Source organism: Lucilia cuprina, chromosome 5, assembly GCF_022045245.1.
Source record: "Lucilia cuprina isolate Lc7/37 chromosome 5, ASM2204524v1, whole genome shotgun sequence".
Classification (NCBI taxonomy): Eukaryota; Metazoa; Arthropoda; class Insecta; order Diptera; family Calliphoridae; genus Lucilia; species Lucilia cuprina.
This window is the reverse complement of record NC_060953.1, coordinates 37,860,901-37,882,123: the sequence shown is the minus strand read 5'-3', so window position 1 is coordinate 37,882,123 and position 21,223 is coordinate 37,860,901. Positions and strand designations below refer to the sequence as shown.

The window sequence follows — 21,223 nt, the reverse complement described above, 5'->3', positions numbered from 1 at the left end:
TTTTTTCTATTCAAAATTCAATAAATTGTACCTATACTTATGGTCATATAATACAAGAATTATTACTTAAAAATATATAGTTTTTTTTTTACATTGAATATTTACAATAAATACATTTACAAACATTATTTCAAAGAATTTTTAGGATTTTAATTTTTTTTGTAAAACAATATTTTATCACATAAAGCGATTTAATTAAATAGATATAAATTTTCATCAAAAAACAGCAGCTTGTTTATCATTAGGAAATGATTTAATTGAGCTAATTACAATAGTATATTTAATTAAAGAAATATTTTTTTGTTAAGACAAATTTTCAAAAATTAAAAACAATATATATTGATTAGTTTCAGGAGCTGATGTCCTTGTTTTCAAACACAACAGGATGTGTTTAGGTTAAACAATATAAACAAACACAAAATTAAAATAAATAAATACAATTTGTAGCAATAGACTTTTTGTTTTAAAATTCATTCATTCTTTGCAACCGGACGGATACAAGTTTTTAGTATGCTGCATGTTGCATGCTGTTTGTGCAACTTAGCACCATTACACTATGCATATGTATGCATTTTTTTGCCTCTTGGTGTTGACCAAACTAACAGTTTGATTAGCCAACTGACTAGCATTCTTAATTAACAGCCTCATTGTTATCATTATCATCATCATCAACAATACTGCATCAGTTTGTTTTGTTAATACTGTATGTGTGTGTGTATGTTTAATGCTTGGAGTAGTCACTCCTTGACATTTTCCCCATTTAAACTCCACTTATAGTTGCAAGTTTCTTGTATTGCTTATTGTTCTTGTTGCTATTGTTCTTTTAGTTGTTATAACGTTGGTTTTTAAAGGGTATGGTACTAATAAAACCCCCTACTTTCCTTGGCCAAAAACTAACTGACAGTCGATGGTGCCGAATTCTGTTGTGACTGTTGCTGTTGCTTAATTCTTTCTTTAGCCTCTTGTTGAGCCTTTTTGGAACGCTTCCATTTCATGCGACGATTTTGAAACCATATTTTCACTTGTGTCTCCGACAGCATTAGACCACTGGCCACTTCGAAACGTTTAGGGCGGGATAGATATTTATTTTGTTTAAATTGTTTTTCCAACTCTAGCAGCTGTTGTGAGGTGAAGGCAGTTCGTGGACGACGAGTTTTACCCAAGATAGCGTGGTGTGGATAGGCTGCAAGTTCGGGTATACGATGATGTAACATACCGGCACGAGCGAGAAATTCGAATTGTAAATGTGAAGGCATAAAGTGTTGACCCATGGGAATCTGAAGAGAAAGAGAAGAAAATAAATTTTTGATAAGTTAAAGACTAAAGGGTATTTCTTTATATATCTGCTCTAGTTTAGGAATGGGTTCTAATATGTTATATAGCTGAATCCGTAATACGCTAAAGTCCAAGTAATTTAAAAAATTCACTAATATACAATTTGAATTAATGTAAAATTTCAACGGATAAAGATATCGGAACCAAATTGTGTACATATTTAGATTCAAATCTTTCTAAACTCTTACCTTTACTAGTTTTCTCATTTGCTACATATATACAAATATTGAAATTTCTAAAGCGGAAAAATGTTTTTCAAAAAAATTAGTTGTTTGATAAAAATGTGACATTTTTTAACTTGTAATTATTAAAGAGGACTTTATGTAGACTTGAAAGATACACTTGAGGGCTATATCAATATAAAGCTATCAAGAGGATTGATTCTTTGCTTTTTTAGAATTTAGTACTCAAACCAAACTTTTTTCTTCAAAATTTACCAACTTTGAAGGGGGCTTGTGGAGGCAACATTTTATTTAATACGCTTAGGAAATAAGCTTTCTTTCCGGGTCCCAATATCCAATTGTTTCTGAGATACTAAATCAACTTCAAAAATAAACATTTCTAAACTAATAACAGGAAAAAAATACAAAAGCTCCCATTAGAATAAGAATTCTTTCCCACAACAAAATAATTATAAAGAAGTGGTTCCGAAACCAATTCATTGGTCAACATTTCAAAAATCTTAAACTGCTGAGTTCTAAATCGATGTTTAGATTACGAAACTCCAATCCTATAGTGATTTAATTTTAACTTACCGCTATGGGTTTTCCGGATGGATCTAATGGACGATGAAAAGCTGAACCGCCCGGAGCTAAAAGCTGATAAGGATGACCGCCGGCATATAGAGGAAAATCTTGTGGACGTATAGGACTATGAGGAGGTACTGGCTTTTTGAATTCATCACCCAAATCCATGGCATGCATGCCAAGATGTTGTTGATCTTCACAGCCGGGACTGATGGGAGGACTAGAACGATGAGAGGATGTAGGAGATTCCGATCTAAAAGTAAAATAATGAAAGAAATTTCAATATTAAATAAAGTGCCAAAAATAATAAACAATAGTCTGAATAGCAGAATCGTAGGTATGGAACTAGACCTGAACTAGAACTGAACTGGAACTAAACTAGAACTGAACTAGAACTGAACTAGAACTGAACTAGAACTGAACTAGAACTGAACTAGAACTGAACTAGAACTGAACTAGAACTGAACTAGAACTGAACTAGAACTGAACTAGAACTGAACTAGAACTGAACTAGAACTGAACTAGAACTGAACTAGAACTGAACTAGAACTGAACTAGAACTGAACTAGAACTGAACTAGAACTGAACTAGAACTGAACTAGAACTGAACTAGAACTGAACTAGAACTGAACTAGAACTGAACTAGAACTGAACTAGAACTGAACTAGAACTGAACTAGAACTGAACTAGAACTGAACTAGAACTGAACTAGAACTGAACTAGAACTGAAATAGAACTGAACTAGAACTGAACTAGAACTGAACTAGAACTGAACTAGAACTGAACTAGAACTGAACTAGAACTGACCTAGAACTGAACTAGAACTGAACTAGAACTGAACTAGGACTGAACTGGAACTGAACTAGAACTGAACTAGAACTGAACTAGAACTGAACTAGAACCGAACTAGAACTGAACTAGAACTGAACTAGAACTGAACTAGAACTGAAGTAGAACTGAACTAGATCTGAACTAGAACTGAACTAGAACTGAACTAGAACTAAACTATAATTAAACTAGAACTGAACTAGAACTGAATAAAATGTCAAGCAAATATGTTTGTTGTTGTAAAACTGAACATCTTATTTCTGACAAATTTGTCATTGAACTGAAATTGCACCTAAAGAAAAAACGCTTTATAATTTTATAGTTATCATTTAAAAACAATTAATTGTTGTATTTTCAAACTCTTCCTCTTCGCTTTCTTTATTTACACTTAATTTCTTAAATGACACTTTAAAATTATCATCAAAAGAGTTTTTGTTTTTCCCAATACCTCCGATATTTTTTTATAAATTTCTTCGATTAAGTAATAAACGTTTGAATAGTGTAATGTCACCAAATATTTTTAAATATATTTTTTAAGTGATGTTAAAGCTTTTTTCAATTGCTGTATTATTTTCACAAAATATTTATTAAATAATGAAATCATTTATTGATATTTATTTAAGCATTTTATAATTATAAAAAATGCTCGTTTATTTGTTTATTTGTCCCTGGGTATTAACCTCATTTGCCAATTTATTATTATGAAGAAGAAAAAAATATAGTATAAAAAACGATTTTTGAAAAAAAGTTGTGATTGAGTTCGACATTTTAAGAAGAGTTTTCTAATCAATACTTTGTGGTTTCGCACTACGAAATTGTGTCGTAATATATACGTAATAGTACTTAGTGTTATATTATAATGAAATATAATATGCACGAAATTTTCATTAATATTACGAAAAAAGTTATTAAGTTGTTTTTTTGTAAAGTTAAGTATGGATTGTGTTTAGTGTAAAAAACAAATTTATATATTTTTACAAATTCTCTAATTTTAAAAACTTTTACAATTTCCTAAACTTCTGCTTAAAAGATTGGTATAAATCAATATTACAAAAAATGTAAAAAAAAAAATAATTTGTTTGAAATACTAATGCCGTCGGTTATAGCAAAATCAATATTTTCAATTTGAACTGTATTCTAATTTTAAAACATTTATTTTAGTAGTTCGGAACTAGCGCTTTTAAGATATAACAGAGTAAGTGAGAGTGTAATTGCTGAAACAAAGCAAAGTGCTTACTTACTCGCTTACTGAAAGCATGAGGAAAAGGGTATTACTGGAACTCTAATAATTCTGCTAAAAGTTTGAAACTTTCGAATGATAATATATTTATGGAAAATACATATATAGAAAAATAAACTCCGATATTTGTTATAAATTTCTCGATTTATTAAAATCTTGTTAAACAAAATCTCAATAAAAAAAATTGGTCATTACTTTAAGGCTCTAACCAAAGCAATTTATTGGTTTAAAAGATTTCGAATAAATTTATTTAATGTTATTGTAAGAGCGGGGATCCAGGATATTTTGAAAATAATACATAAACATAATAATGCATGACATAATGGACCGATTTCAATCATTTTCAATATTGAACAAAAAATCTTGAAAATTGCGGACTGTGAAAGCGATTCTGAGCCATTTGACGTGGGCGTAGGACCAATATTTCTACGCGGTACGAATATCAGCACAAACGCGTAATACCCTTCCTATTATGGCGATGTAGGTATACATATAGCGATGATTTCTAGAATATTATTATTTGAAGAAAATTAAATATCTGTTAATGATCAATTCTAATTCTCGGGTCGGGTGAGATGTGTATTTGGAAGCCAATTGAAAAAAAAATGGAACTGGAAATGAGTAATCCATTTTTAATGGGTCTATCTCGAGAAGCTAGAGAATTCAAATTGGTAAAGTTTGTTTAATATTAAAAATGGATTAATCTATCGTGACCTTGGGCCAAATTCTGGCATTCCATATCGATCGAAACCTCAACAAAATTAAAAAAATATTAGAAATGTTGTTCCCTTTCGAATGCCAGAATTTGGTTCCTTCTTATCTGAAAAATCTTTCTTAAGAATCGCTACATAATATAATATTCCAACTATGTGATAGAAAATCACTATATTTTAATAAAGTCGTTTAAAATCATGATATCAACAGATGATCTTTAACGATTTCTAATTAAAAATTAAAACCCATCTGATTTTTTTTATTTTCGGGTCCACAATAGAGTCAAAGTCATGATGTTCAGATGAAAATTCATAAATAACAAGGTTCCAATGATGGATACCTATTCGTGGCCAACAATCGCAATTACAAGTAAATTCTAGTTAAATCCAGACTTATTTTTAAAACGTTTGTTATCTTTGAACTAATAATATATAATTTTTATAATCTATATTGTATCGCTTCTTTCTATATTTTATACAACTTTACTTAACCCTTCTTTAACTTTAATCAAACAAAATATAATTTTTTTTTCTGAAAATCTCACCTTGACATGCCGTCGGGACTGGGTGAATCATATTCACGTGATTCATGCAGCCGCTGTAAAGCCTCCTGTTCGGACATACCCATAGCAGACATATCGCGAGCATACTGTAAACCCAAAGCCAAACGATCATCCATAGGAGGAGCTTTAACACTTATCACTTCAGGCGATTGAGAATCAGAACCATTTTGATTTTTCGCCAGTAGAGCATCAATACAAAATGATTTCTTAGGTTGACTCTGCTGTAGAATGGGAGGTGATCGTGAAGCCGACGGTGATGTTGATGTGGGTGGTACTGGAGGTTGGGGTAGTTGTGTTAGAGGATTGGAGGGATTTTGAGAGGGCAACATAAGAGGTAAACGTGGCATAGAATAGACACTATGAGGTCCGACTGGAGGTGGTGGCAGAGAGTCATAGAGTCTTTGTTGAGCCACTAGAGGAGAATTGAATATACGTTGATCTCTGAGACTGGCAGCAGCAGCGACGGCTTGTGGTAATTGTGCCATATTATGCATATTCGAGGCCAATGGAACAGGCTGCACTAACAGAGGTATTGAAGAAGTTGTGGGGTTTAGAGTTGAAGAAGTAGAGCTGATGTTATGTTGATTATTAGATTCTTCACTGTTTGTATTGGAGTTTTGTAAAGGTTTGGGTGAGTTGCTATTAGAATGTGGTGATCCCGTAGAACGTGTAGGACTTAATTGAGATTGTGGTGATCGTGGTGAGATGGTAGAGCGGGTATTGGAATCTTGTTGATAATCACTATGATGGGGAGAGAGATTTTGATGCTGCTGTTGTTGTTGTTGCTGCTGCTGTTGTTGGTGATGATGATGCTGTTGAGAAGCTGCTATATGATTGAGAAACTGTGATAGATGTTGCTGTTGTTGTTGTTGCTGCTGCTGTTGTTGTTGATGCTGTTGCAATTGTTGCAAAGTGGGCGGCTGTGATACTTGTGCACTAGACATATTGTTTATTTAAACACTTTAATTTTTTTAAACACTTTCTCTTAGTTTTAGTTATAAATTATTTTATTTATTTTTTGTTTTAACTTTTTCTTTTAGTTTTTATTAATAATGATTTTTTTATAATTATTTAATTGCTTTTAATAATGTTAAGTTGTTTTTTTTTTTTTTTTGGTATTAGTTTCAAACACTTTTCTGTTTAGCTATTTAACCGTTAAGTTTACTTTCAGTGTAATTGTAATTGTATTTAACTTTTTCATTCAATTATTTTTATTATCAATTGAAGTTTATAGTTTTAACGAAAACCGCGTACGTTGTTACGGTGCTAACGCGTTTCAACGACTGTGATAAAATAATCAAACGTTCTCAATCATATACCTCGTCCAAACACTTTCATATCGTTCGCACTTATCAAACAAACGGTCGCTTCCTCAACCACCTTTTCAAATTACTCGTCTTCATGAAATCTCCTCATCAACTACCACCACCACCACCACTTTGTCCACAGTTAAACCTGATTTTTTAACACTCTTTTACTCTCTAATTTCACAAGTTATTCTCAATTTTCAACTTGTTTTCTATTTAACTGTTATTATACTCTCATTTGCGCATTCTCATACCGTTATTAACCAAGATGGAGTAACACACATACAATTATATCTAGTTGTCTCTTTTTATTGCATAAAAGGCGTTAAGAGTTTCGGTAGTTAACGAAAAAGGGGCGTTGTTAAATGGTAACCATAGTTTAATATAGCCATGATTAGAATAAAATTGGTAATTGGAAAGGTGTGGCATTTATATGAGAAAGTCAAACAGACACTCACTAGCCAACAAACGACGATAACAACAAAATGAACTATAACATAACAAAAACAAAACTTTTTGTAGTTCGTGTGAATGTGAGACTCCATTTTTAGCCTAAAATTGTTAGCAAAACGAGATATAATTACCATCATTATGGAGTGTTGCTGCTACTAGTAGTTAGTGATACAATAAAAAAAAAATCAGTCTGTCATTAAGACCTGAAATACACACTCATACTCTTGCATTATACTGGTGCTCTTGAAGTCATTTTCCCCCTAAATTTAATTTTATTAAATTTATTATTATCTTTTTTTGTTTCTTACCACTTCTTATTATTAAAATATTCTTCTCATGGCCCTGACCCATGCCTCCAATGTTACTCCATTAGCCTTTTTTTGTCAGCAATTATGCTTTTCTTCTCTGTCCCTCTCTGTCCGTATTTTTCTCTTTTTTTATTATTTTGTGTTTTAGTAATTAAGCAACATAAATACATATTTTAAGGATGAAATGTGTCTTTAAGTGCTACAATTTGTTGGTATTTTACATTTTTTATGTGAAATAATTGTTTGTTTGTTTGTATAAAATTATGTATGTATGTATGTATCACATCACCCTATTCATTATTACCTTTTTTATTTTTATTTGTTTTTTAATTAGTAAAATTTTATTATGGTACGTTTTATTTTTCGAAACAACCTTTGAGCTACAGTGGGTATTTTGGGAGCATAAGTCTAGTCAACTTATGTTGCGAAACTTTGGAGAAATTAGAGGCTAAGAGATAAAGTATTTGAGTTATGCAAGATATTGGAGGTTAAATGTGACAAAAATCCTTTTTTTCCAAATATCTCTTTTAAGATCTTGGAAGAAATCATTTACAGATAAATTTATCAACGGCTAAAAGACACTTAATGAATGATATACAAAGAAAATTTTACAGGGAGTTGTAAACTGTGAACCGATTTTAGATATAGAAGGTGCCTTCAACAAGGTAAGAAGCAAAAAAAAATTTTTTCAACTGTTAAAGCTGTAATACACGCTTGTCAGATCTTACAACATTGGCAGAAAAATGTTCAAAATATATGTAACAATAGTGTGAACTTACAATTTTTGTTTTGAAATGTTAAATAAAAATTATAAGTTGACAACGTTGAACATTTTGTAAAAATTGTTCTGACAACATTGTAAGATCTAATAACCGTGTATACAGAGTTTTTGAATCAATGCTGAATTTAAGAAAAACTACTGCAAATCATTGTTGTCAATGCAAGTAGTACCTCAGGGCTACATGATATCTCTTCCTAATTTGGATCATCATTACTGACTCGATTCCTATTGAACTAACAATAAAGTGAGAAACTGATACTGTTCACAACAAAGATAAAAATTTCAAGTTTCAAATTTCCACGGTTAACAAACTGCGAAATTTTCTTAGCGAATATTTTTTTTTATAGAAAGTTTAAAGACACTAAAAGGCATTGGTGGGTCTACTACACCGATCTTGCTAGTTTCATTAAAAAATGGAAGCTTTATATAAAGTTCGTCGATTCTGTATTGGAATAATAAGAACTTGTTGTTCAGAAGACCTCAACACTAGACTGCATATTCTGTCTTTTTAGATGATTCAAAAAGGAAATCATGTATTGGTTTCAGTATTGTTTTGCGACGGATGTGTGATAAAAAATCTTTTATAGTCGACGGTAGTGCTTTTCAGGCTGAAATATTAATATTTGGAAATTTCGATTCTCTTATTAAATTTTGCGGTGGGTACAAATATCTCATATGGTGATCCTGATGAGAGCAAAATAAGAAATCTCTTTAAAAACGAAAAAAGCCTGAAAGTTTGATTGTACGTATTCTGAGTGGACACAGGATTACGAGCACATAAATACAAAATTGAACATGCAGATTCAGACGAATGTTGAGCATCTGTAGAGGACAGTGACTTTGACCTGATCACTGTTAGGCATTTGTCGAAGTTAGATCCCTTGTCTTGGAATTGATGTTATTCAGGAAATAACATGCCTCACTAACACTGATTGGAAAATTCTTAGGAATTTCGTCCGGGAATCTGAGTTTTTAAACATTGAAAAAGTTTTTCATTCAGTGAACACTTTTTACATGAAAAGGACAGCACAAAAGGCCCGACAGTGGCCTAGATGTATATCTTTGATTTTGATGTAGTATGCATCTTCCTATCAATCTAACCTATTTAATTTGTATACTAATATATCCCTATTAATCAGAAGTGATTCGACAATTCAATGTCGGCTATTCTAATGGATCTAATACTACTCTATATAATAATCGGAGAAAATATGGACCTATGATTAGGAATACTGATGAAATTTTGGTATAAAAACACTGGTACGTAATTCTTTCTTCGATTATAAATTAACTGGAGCTGTGAAATAGTTTCTCTTTCCATTCGATGTATATTAAGTTTCTATAGGTTCTTTTAAGGCCTACTTACTTCGAAATCTACTTTTAAAGCTTCGAGAAGTTGTTATATTCTCTAGGAAGAACGAGATCAATGCTTGGGCTCTTGATGTTCTAAAAACTTATAACGATGCAGTCCAATGAGTTAAATATGATAAATGCTCTTGTTCGGCGTATAACTAATTATGGAAAGACACGACTATAATCTGTTCGTCTTATTATGATTAGTCGATTGACTGAAGAGGTAAAATATTGGAAAATGCAATCCGATGAGACAAATTCTTCAGTTATCATCGAAAAACTACGGCGTTGAATTAAGACTAGCTAGGTATATCAATTAATAGAATAAGGTTTTGTATACGGTATAAGTTCTTCATTAAATAAACCATAAACATAACCACATGTAAGTGTTTCGGAAACCCATTTGAAATGTGGCTAAAGTAAAGGGTTCTGAAATGTATATTTATATATTAAATAAATAGTTTCGGATGCGGTATAAGTCCTTCATTATTTTTACCGGTAAAGAGACATATACAAGTATTTTGGAAACCCATTTAAAATGAAATGTTTAAATTCGGTTCTGTAGTGAGAGCTTCGGATCTTTAATAATATAACATGCAGATTCTGATCTGCTTTACTATTAGAAGTTAATCTGAGACAAAAGCAATTTTCAAATGTAAATAAATTTCTATCTGAAAATAATATTTATTTTTAAACAAAACTCTTTTAAACATTGTTATAGGGTATCATTGTTTTAAAACTTTGACCACCTATACATATACATACATGTATATGTATTAATTATTCTTTTCAGTGTTTGCTTTAACATTTGTACATGAGTTTTTGTAATTGTTTTCATAACTTTTTTTTTGTTGTATTTTATATTTTGTAAAAATGTTTATTTCATGTTGTGATTTTTTATTGCCAACTTACAAATTAGATTTTATTGTTTGAATTTTATTTGTTAATTAGTGTTTGCCATGCTAATTACTTTTCAAATTACTACAATTTTGTTTAGATTTGCATGTTTTCCTGTTTCCGTTTTGTGTCTGTTTAATGGTTTAAGGACCTGTATTGTATTTGTGTGTAACTGTTTATACAGATGTATAGTTATGTGAACGTATTTGTTTGTTTTATAATTAAAAGTTTTCAAATGTGTTGTTATATTTTTAATTGTTAAAAAGACATTTTTGAAAAATTATGTAAATTTTGCTGATTTTCAGCAAAATTGAAATTGTAGTCTCAATTGAATTTATTAAACACTATACAACAATCATTAATTCCCAAAGAAAAAAACTAAAATGTTATACATTTTTTATTTAATTAAATTTTAATCTTTAACAATAAAATTTTATGACTTCAAATTTGTAAACAATAATAAAATCAGCCTCAAAACAATCGTTGTCGACAATATAAAAAAGATCAACAATCAATTCAGTTAGTTTTCACCCTCTTTCACTACTTTACAGCATTCTAGTACACAAGTAAATTGTAGAAAAATCAGGGATTAGTTATATTTTAAATTCAATCAAGCTAAATTTCACCCCGCAACATTTTATATGCCGACAGTCACATTCATGTTAGGATAAAGTTGGCTTAAATATTTGTTTAACTAATAATCTCATTTAGGCAAGTTGGTGAAAAAAAAACTGCACACACAGCAAGTGTTAAATTGTTTTATTTTGTGTGCATTTTAGGAAAATGAATTAAATACTCAAGTCAACACTAAAAACGTGCGGAGGGTGGCGAATACTCAGGATGGTGGTTGCAGAAGGATAAATATCAAAAATGTGATTACAACAAGTTAGAAGTTTTTTTCTTTTTAAGTACGGTTAAGGCGAATAATGTTAAACGCTATATAATTGCTGTGTATTTGTACTCTACATCACTTTTACGAATAAAAATAGGATTCACATCTTCTTAATATGTGTCTATATAAAAGAGTCCCACTGGATCCTTTTTCAATTAACAATGATAGATAGATAGATAGATAGATAGATAGATAGATAGATAGATAGATAGATAGATAGATAGATAGATAGATAGATAGATAGATAGATAGATAGATAGATAGATAGATAGATAGATAGATAGATAGATAGATAGATAGATAGATAGATAGATAGATAGATAGATAGATAGATAGATAGATAGATAGATAGATAGATAGATAGATAGATAGATAGATAGATAGATAGATAGATAGATAGATAGATAGTAAGTAAGTTATTCAGTTATTTGGTACAGTAACCTGTTAGGAACTCAAGGTTCTCTTAGAGAATTTAATTATACTTTTCGGTTTGTACGATATTCTCGATATATGTATAATTTTGGGACGTTGATTTTACAACATACCTACGCCATACAACATACATACGCTTCTCCGCCAATGTAACTAACACATGATAATGGTTGCAATATACAGATTGTAGCGACCACAATCACCTCCACAAGGACCTGTTTAAACTACAAAACACACACACACAAACACTTCTACACTACGTGCGTATGTATTACGTTAAACCGCATTTATAAAATTTTATGACAATTTATATTTGTTTCTATGCCAAGGGTAACAATTAAATCTGGTAGTACGAATAATAGTAATAGATGACTGTTTTCCGAAAATCAAAGGGGCGTTTTAATATTGTGATTATGTTGAGTTGCGACTGTATAAGTGACTGGCTGACTGGGTAATTTGATGACAACCCTTGTATTTATCGTGTTTCCTCATCCTCATTTTATCTGTGTGTATTTTTATTCGGATACTCAATGGTCTAATGGAAATTAATCTAAATTGCTATAACATATGTGACATTTTTTTGGTTGTTGTTGTTGTTTTTGTATCCCGGTTGTTTTTGTTATTTAGTTTTGTTGTACTTGTATTTATTTGTAGTTTTTGGCTTGTTTTTGCTTTTTTCCTCTGTTGTTTGCTTTATGATGTTGATTTTTCGATTTAATTTTTGGAAATGTGTAATTTAACGCATGATTAGAGATGATTTTTTTCCTTGTTTTTATTCGTTTGGTGTTTTTGTAGTTTGCGTCCATTTGAGAAGAACATAAATAAATAAATAGTTAAAACACATATTGTTGATATTAGGGATAATAAAATTATGGCAACATTTTTAGTGCAAATGGATATGGTATTCAATTAATAAAATTTGCTAGAAATTAGCAACGTTTATGACACTAAATTGATTTCGAAGAGAAGTGGTTGTTTACAGAAAGCTTTCATAGCAATTAAAATTTAGGAAATGTTTCAAAAAAAATGGTTCTTAAAATGAAAACTATTTTCATTTATTGTAATATTTACAAATGCATTTAAAATTTAAAATAGAATTTCAACAGAACAATCAGAGTAGTAAATGTTTGTTAAATGCATGTGGATGAGTAGACAAATATGGATTTTTAGTTTTCTTCATGTTCATATTGATTGTTTTTAGAAGATGCTTCCACAACTTTTGTCCAAACAATAAAAACAAATCACCAGTGAAAAACTAACAAATGATGAAAGTATTAGAACAAGTAGACAATGAGATGATACCTAAATAAAATTAAAAAAAAAATCATAAAGAAATGAAAAATATAAAGAACAAATCAAAATATACTTTAGCACGTACGAATTGTAATGTGGATATATAATACTACATAGTTGCACCCAAGGATTTTTATACATTCAGTACCAGCAGTTTCCTTGGCAGAAATTAGTATCAAATTTTCATTGACTACAATTGATTTATTTCACATTCAAGTATCGCTGTATAATGTAAATGTAAGTTATTTGATTACATTGCATGCTTAAGGTAATCTAGTTGGAAATCTGCTTTTTATACCCTACACCACTTTAGTGGGGAGGGTATATTGGGTTTGTGCTGATGTTTGTATTCGTTCAATACCCACCTTAAAGTATACCAATCGGCTTAGAATCATTTTCTGAGTCGATTAAGCTATGTCCGTCCGTCTGACTGGCTGTCCATGTAAATTTTGTGCGCAGGCCGCAATTTTAAAGATAATTAGATGGCACACACGCTTCTCTTGGCCCATGGACGGGCTTCATTTGATCCTATCCCCCATACAAACTACCCTTCAGAAAATGACTTAAAGGTCAAAATTCACTTATAAACACTAATAACACTTTTAAATTCTACATAAATATTATTGAAGAAGACTTAACTCCCCCTACCAACATTTTTAAGGATAGGGCCATATTTTGCCCTACTCCCCTTTGAGCCCTCTTGTAAAATTTTTTTTTGCCAAAATAAAAGTAAAAATACTCCGAAATAAAGTTAAAAAACAAACCAAATGCTTTATTTTTTTAATAATCCCCATTTTTAACATACATATTGACAGGTATGGTCGGCTACGCCCGACTATACATTCATACTTGTTTATTAAAACAAAATGTTTGTAGAATCTAAGACCCACACTGCAGTGGTACATAAAATCGTAAACATAAAACCGAATCAGTTATCAAAAACTGATGGGCAAATGTTAACACAGACATCAACAAAATCATGAATTTTACTGAGAACTCTTTACGTTCGAACAAATCTATCGGGAGACAATTGTACAATTTTAAAGTTCTTTTTGAACGTATGTGTTCTGAAAACTGGTTTTAACATACACACAGACAGACGGATGAATATGGCTAAATCAAATCAATATAACACCATTACGATGTTATAGCAGTCCTTGGGAAAACATGTGTTACCATCTTACGTCCCCCGGGGTCATGTTGCCTTGATGAAAAACCGCATTCTGGTGTTATAACAGAAAAGATGTGTTACCATCTTAAGTCCCCCCGGGGGCATGTTACCTTGATGAACGACTCCATCCTGGTGTTATTGCAATCCTGGGGAAAATATGTGTTACCAGTACCCCTAGTCTGCCGGAATTATAAACTGGTAATGTCAAATGTATCTTCGGCCTTTCCTTGGAATTATTTGACATGGGGACAAACTAGAGAACCACATAATCTGGTACTACGGTTGGCGATTTGCAGCAAGACTAAATATATCCCTAATGGTCAGTTCGTTGATGTTCCTTCGGAATCCACGTAGTGGATGTTGTTTTAAACCCAAAAAGTAGTTGGTGTTTAAAATACTGAAGCTCGGTGAAATCTATATTTCGGGATTAGTTCGGTACTGTTGCCAAATGATAACAAATACCCCTCAGATTGAACTAAGCGTTAGAAAGAAGGTATACGGTTCTCAATCGCCAGAGTGAGGAGTGTGCTACGTTGAATGATGTTGGATTAAGTGACACTATTGAATTTTCCTTTCTTTAGATAAAGCTCTCATCATAGCAGATTTACTACTCTCTGTGAGTTAGGACAAAGTCCTTGGCTTTTTTAATGGATTTGTACTTGGGTTTACCGGTTACGTTTTTAGGTGATATTGCCGGTTCGTCAGAGGCTATCCCATATGCGTGGTTTTAAACGAAAGTGATATTTAGAAAAACCACCATAATATAAGGCCAACATGGCCACCCACCATAAGAATCACTTTCTGAGTTTAGCTATGTCCATTACCGTTCTATCTGTCTCTCTGTCTCCCCCCGGGGGCATGTTACCTTGGCGAGACCTCCGCCTTGGTGTTATTGCAATCCCGGGGTATAAAGAGGTGGCCAAAACCTCCAATCTGACCGAGATTGAAAAATTGGTTACAGTCTACTGCTTGGCTTAGTCCTTGCATAGATTGCAAGAGGTCAGACCAGAGCACCGCATAATCTGGTACTACGGGTGGCCAGTTGCTCGCAGGACTATGTTCTGGCTGGTCAACTGAGGCCATCCAATGGTCAAGAGATTAGATAGCTCGAGTACTCCAGCAAAGTACTTGTGTATGGATCGGTCAGAACCAATGTACAAAAATTGCCACCGGCGTTCTTCATTGAAGAACAAAGGAGCGATGGTAGACCGTTATCAAGTCTATCCAGTGGTTGAAAAAGACCACCGTGGGATAAGGCCGTCAAGGCAGGTGCTTACGTTAAACTCTCGACATTCCTGTCTCTCTGTCTGCCTGTCTGTCTATCTCTCAGTCTCTCAGTCTGCCTGTCCGTCTGTCTGTCTGTCTGTCCTCCCCCCGGGGGCATGTTACCTTGGTGAAAGCTACACCTTGGTGTTACCGGTCGTGTAGTGGGACGCCGGTATATGCTGGGGAATTGTCAGGTTAGTGTTCAATGGTTGCCTGTCATCCCGTAGAGTGATCTTTATGATCATGGGAATGGAACTGATGCTGAGATTGGTGAAAGATCGGGAAAGTCTCCATATATTGGAGATTAGTACTGATTCAGTATGCCTTTTTACGCTTCGGGGAAGTTCTTCGGTGCTGTTGCCATCTCAACAGGACATATTGATACATGCTACGCGACTAATTTGTCGGGGCAATTATTGGAATCAATTGATTTTGGAAATTCCTATTTCCTTTGTGCATTGATCGGTTCATAAAAGAGGGATCCTGATCCATTTTGTTGGGTATTTCGGACTACCAAATATGTCTCTTGCCAAACCAACAGAGCCATCTCAGTAGTGTGGTTGCGCGGGCTTAAAGAGGTTAAGGAATGCACTGGAGTGGGTCATTAGATGATGGGGATTGCATTTTGAAATATGCAATCTTTCATGACATCATAAGGGTGGTCACCTTCCGGTTTACCGGAGGATTGATTTCACCTGATGTTGGGACTCGTCACCCCCTTCTATTGACTTTAGGCCAGTGATTGCTTTTTCCTTGTCGGGGTTTGCATTGGGATTGAACCCATGCTGCCTGTCATTCCGCAACGGGGCTACTATGGCAAGAGATTAGATAGCTCGAGTACTTCAACAAAGTACTTGTACATGGACCGGCACAGCCATGTACAAAAATTGAGTTCTTCATTGAAGAATTCAGGGGCGCGGGTAGACCGTCTCTAGTCTATCCTGTGGGTGAAAAAGACCACCGTGAAATTAGGCCGTCAAGGCAGGTGTTCACGTTAAACTCTCGACTTCATTCATTGTCTGTCTGTCCGTCTCTATGCCCATGTTAACATTCTTCATTTCAATCTAGCCCCCTTATAAAGTCCCCTTCTGAAAATGAGTTGAAGGACATAAATTCGCTTATAAACGTAATTATCACGATTAAATTCTGCCCTAAATAACTTTAATGTAGTAGTAAAAATCTCTACCAATAGAACTGGACATTTTAAAAGAAATGAACGTTTTAAAAGACTTGACACAAAATTACCCATATGAATATCAAAGTACCTTTATTTCTTTAATTTTACCCCAAATACCCTCGACTACTTATTTTGATACATTTATATATATTAACATTACTTAACCATCAAATATGTGTAAAAATCTCATTATGTTCTCGTTACTTCGATTAAATTTTATTCGTTTATATTAAGGATTCAAGTTATTTCGTTAGGTAGTGGTACGTACACGTTCACATTTCGGTGAATTTAATAAAAAATCAATTTTTATTATTTTGCCAACAATTGTGGTGGCTGACATACGAGAAAACATAAAAAAATTCATTTATTTGATCATTTAAAATCAATTGAAAGCAATAAAAGTGATGACTGGCCATCATAACAATTGTATAAAATTTCATTTATGTGGGTGTCTGACCAACAATAGGATTTTATGGGATTCAATTGTATTACAAATACTTACATATACTTATGTACATAAACGATTTGATATTGTAATCGATATTTTTTTAAGTTAATAAAAGTTAGTTAAATATTTTGGTAAATTATATTAAAGTAAAATATTTTATTCAGACAATATTAAAGACTTTATAAACATTTTATAAATAATCTAATATACAATCTAAAGATTGTTTTAATAAATTTTTTTGTATCGTCTACAACTTTTGTAGTGGACACAACCATTTAAAAATAATCAAACTTGAAATTTTTAAACGAATACAATTTAATTTGCTAACAATTGTAGTGTTTACTTTAATTAAATTTTATATATTAGTTGTTGTATTTAAACAAAAATAACAAATTTTTATTTAATATTAAACAATACATGTCATATCAAATTTAAAATAGAAAAAAAATCATTACCAACCATGAATGAACGATACGTGTTTTGATAATGTTTTTTTTTTTTTTCAACCATATCTAAATTGAAAATCAATAAAGTGGGTGATTTGAAATCAAACCTGAAAAAAAACACAAATTAATTAAAATTGTATTGGAAAATTATTACTTACATAAATACTAAATACACTTAAAGTTATTCATATTTAAGATTATGTCAAGTACCTACAACTATTTCAATCTTGATTATTTTTCTAGATTTGTGTACTGTTTTCTTTTCTTTTTTCAAATACCATTACAACACGTCATTATCGATTAGATCACACATGTCTTATAGACATTATACATACGTCAGGACATTGCGGTCAAACAATATTGTCGATAATGAGTATTGATTTGAATTTAACAGATAATAAATGATATGTTTTACAAATAAAGAAACAAAATATTATTTAAATAAATGTTATATTGAACACATTCTTACATAAAAACATTAATTTTTACCTATAATTGGTTTTTCTTTCGTTTGGTGGGAAAATTTCGAAAAACAGATAAAAAAGTGTCCTCTGGTGTCAAGAAACGAATTGTGTAAAAATCAATAAGATATTGTTTGCGGGTTTAAACGGAGATAAACATCAAAGGTTATCTTTTAAATTGCGACATAACTATGAGACAGAAGGGTAACTAACTAACTAACTTACTAACTAACTACCTAATTAACTATCTAACTAACTAAAGCTACGTTCAGACCTGTCAAACATTTGATGAAAAGGACGTAACCACTATGTTTTGTAAATTTATTTTGAAGTCTGCATGATTTTTGAAATTGGAAGATTGTCGAAACAAATAATAAAGACGTTCTGAACTGATGTCGTCAAAGATATATTATGTTTGTGCAAATAAATGTATATTTTAAGGTAATCAAAATGTAGAGTGTTTTAGGGATCACTAAGTTTGTTAGGTAATTAACTAACAAACTTACTAACTACCTAGCTAACAAACTAAAAATTTAAATAATGTTATCGCTATAATCGTTTTTTAAGTCAGTAATGATCGTTTAGACGACGTTATATCAAAGATAGGGTCCATTTTGGACCCTATCTTAAAGTCCATTTCTTAAGAGCACTTTACATGGGAAGTAGGGTTTATTATGGATCTTATTTGGTCTAATCATCAACGGACCATATTCAATACCAAACAAATTGTTTCAATAAAGAATATGTGCACAAAGCTTTAACACCCTAGATCTTTTCGTTCGTACTATATCGTGCTTTGAAAAGACATACGTGCTGACATGGCTAGATCGTCTTAGATTTTAAAAGGATGCAGTATAATACTTTTATGGGTCTACGACCAATATTTTAGTGTGTTGCCAACGGATGACGAAAACATAAAAATTGGTTGGTGATACGATTTTTTAATTTCCATATTCCGAACCAGATAGGTAAGAATTATTTGGTCTGTTTAATTAGGATGTGGAATAAGATCAGTAGTAGTTATTAAAAAGTAAATACAGAGTAATTTCCATATTTATACCCTACACCACTATAGTGGGAAGGGTATTATACGTTTGTGCTGATGTTTGTAACATACAAAAATATTGGTCCAATACCCACCTTAAAGTATACCGATCGATTCAGAATCATTTTCTGAGTCGATTAAGACATGTCCGTCCGTCCGGCTGGCTGGCTGTCCATGTAAACCTTGTGTGGAAGGTACAGGCCGCAATTTTTAAGATAATTTGATGAAATTTGGACCAAGCATGTTTTCGGGCACAGGGACGAAGTCTATTGAAAATGGTTGAAATCGGTCCATTATTTCACCTAGCCCCCATACAACCGTACCTCCCGATTTGAACTTTATGCCATAATTACATCAAATATTCTGCTATCTCTCTAAAAATTGGCACAAATAAGTTTTATATAAGTATAAATGATACTGCAGATTTTCGTAAGGATCGGCCTTTATTTGACCCTAGCCCCCATACAAACCCCCCTTCAAAAAATGTCTTAAACGTCTAAAATTGACTTGTAACCATTTGTATCGCAATGAAACTCAACAAAACTAACTGTTATTTAGAAATATATCCTTTTCCCAAATTTACCGAGGATCGGCCCATATTTGACCCATATGAAGCCTCAGTTAGAAAATTTAGTTTTTTTTTATCAATAAATTGCTTAAATATTTTGGAATTATGGTAATATTCAACATAAAAGTTTCTTTATAAAAAATACAAAATTTATAAAAAGTTAAAAATATACTCATGGTGTAGGGTATTATATGGTCGGCCATGCCCGACTATACTTTTCTACTTGTTTTGATAGGTACTTATGAGAGTCTATGTTATATATTAAAATCAGTTAAAAAAATATAAATTTTTTAAATTTCTGAATTTGTTTTTTTCTTAATACAATAACGACTTAATTTTTACTATAAAAAACTTTTTACTCAAAATCAAACTCTTCCATTTCAAGGAAGGGTCCGATGATAAAATATCTCTAGAATTTTATGAATAATATTTTAGTTGTTTACTACTTCCTTGTTTATCTTGACGAAATCGGTTTTCAATAATATTATAGTTTATAATTATTATTGTTGCTGGTGTTGTGCATGTTGTCAACAATCATTATCAACAATTGATTTTACAAAACAAATAATTACATTTCGAAAACAAACAATTTAAACATTTAACAACAAGACATTTACCATACACAAGTTTGTGTGTGTGTGTAAAGGTAGGAATATGTAATACCTAGGTTCCTGAGTTTGCATGTGTTCGATAAATAGCTGCATGCTCTTTTACGAAAAAAATCTGATCAAATATAAATCAAAAGACGATTTTCGCGGAGAACACATTAAGGTGCAATCAAAAATTAAACGGTAAACATATACATATAAATGGAACTAAATCCTCAATATAAGCAGTGATGGGCATCAATATAATGCTTCCTTCAGACTACTCTAACAAACAAAATAAAAACATATATTGGTGATAAGTAATTTTAAAGTAAAATCTCATGCATTACTTTCCTTTTTAGTTTTTCACGCACTCATAATGTGTTGCCCATCACTGCTTTAGGCTTATCACCCAACAACATACAGCTACGTTACGCAAATAAAGACAAAAAATAAAAGGGTGCATATTGTCTGTCCTTATATACGCTGACAGTCTGCTGACTACCTTTATTTTCTCAATCGTTTACGGATTTGAAGAAATCAACAATATGCCACAAAGATTACAATTTTATTACTCTTATGGCGCTTCTTAACTTACTGTTGCATACAACACAACAACAAAAATATACACTGAAAATAATCTATGATGCCTCTTATAGACAAAAATGTTGTACATTGCACGAAATGTTTAGTTGTTTCGCATCGCGAAACTGTTTTCTAATACTTTTGTAAATATGATCTGTATTACACAGGTCATTCTTAGGTCATCCAAAACCAAAATACCAACAAGGGATGATAGGGACGCAAGCACTGTCCTATAGGACTTCAATCTGCAATGAGGGCTCTTCGACTACCTGTTATCTGCTCGGTTCTTCAGAACATCGATAAAACCGCGAGAAGAAGTCGAAATGTC

At 32.0% G+C, this 21,223-nt stretch overlaps 1 protein-coding gene across 1 annotated transcript; it reads right to left on the bottom strand.

Annotated features, from left to right (window-relative positions):
- Positions 1–6,713, bottom strand: LOC111688766 (homeobox protein Nkx-6.1). The gene is made up of 3 exons (XM_046953048.1): positions 5,408–6,713; positions 2,091–2,334; positions 1–1,277 (listed from the first exon to the last, which is right to left on the bottom strand). Exons 1-3 carry the CDS (start codon positions 6,367–6,369, stop codon positions 894–896), a joined length of 1,590 nt encoding a protein of 529 aa, XP_046809004.1. The 5' UTR covers positions 6,370–6,713; the 3' UTR covers positions 1–893.
- Between the last annotated feature and the right edge of the window lie 14,510 nt (positions 6,714–21,223).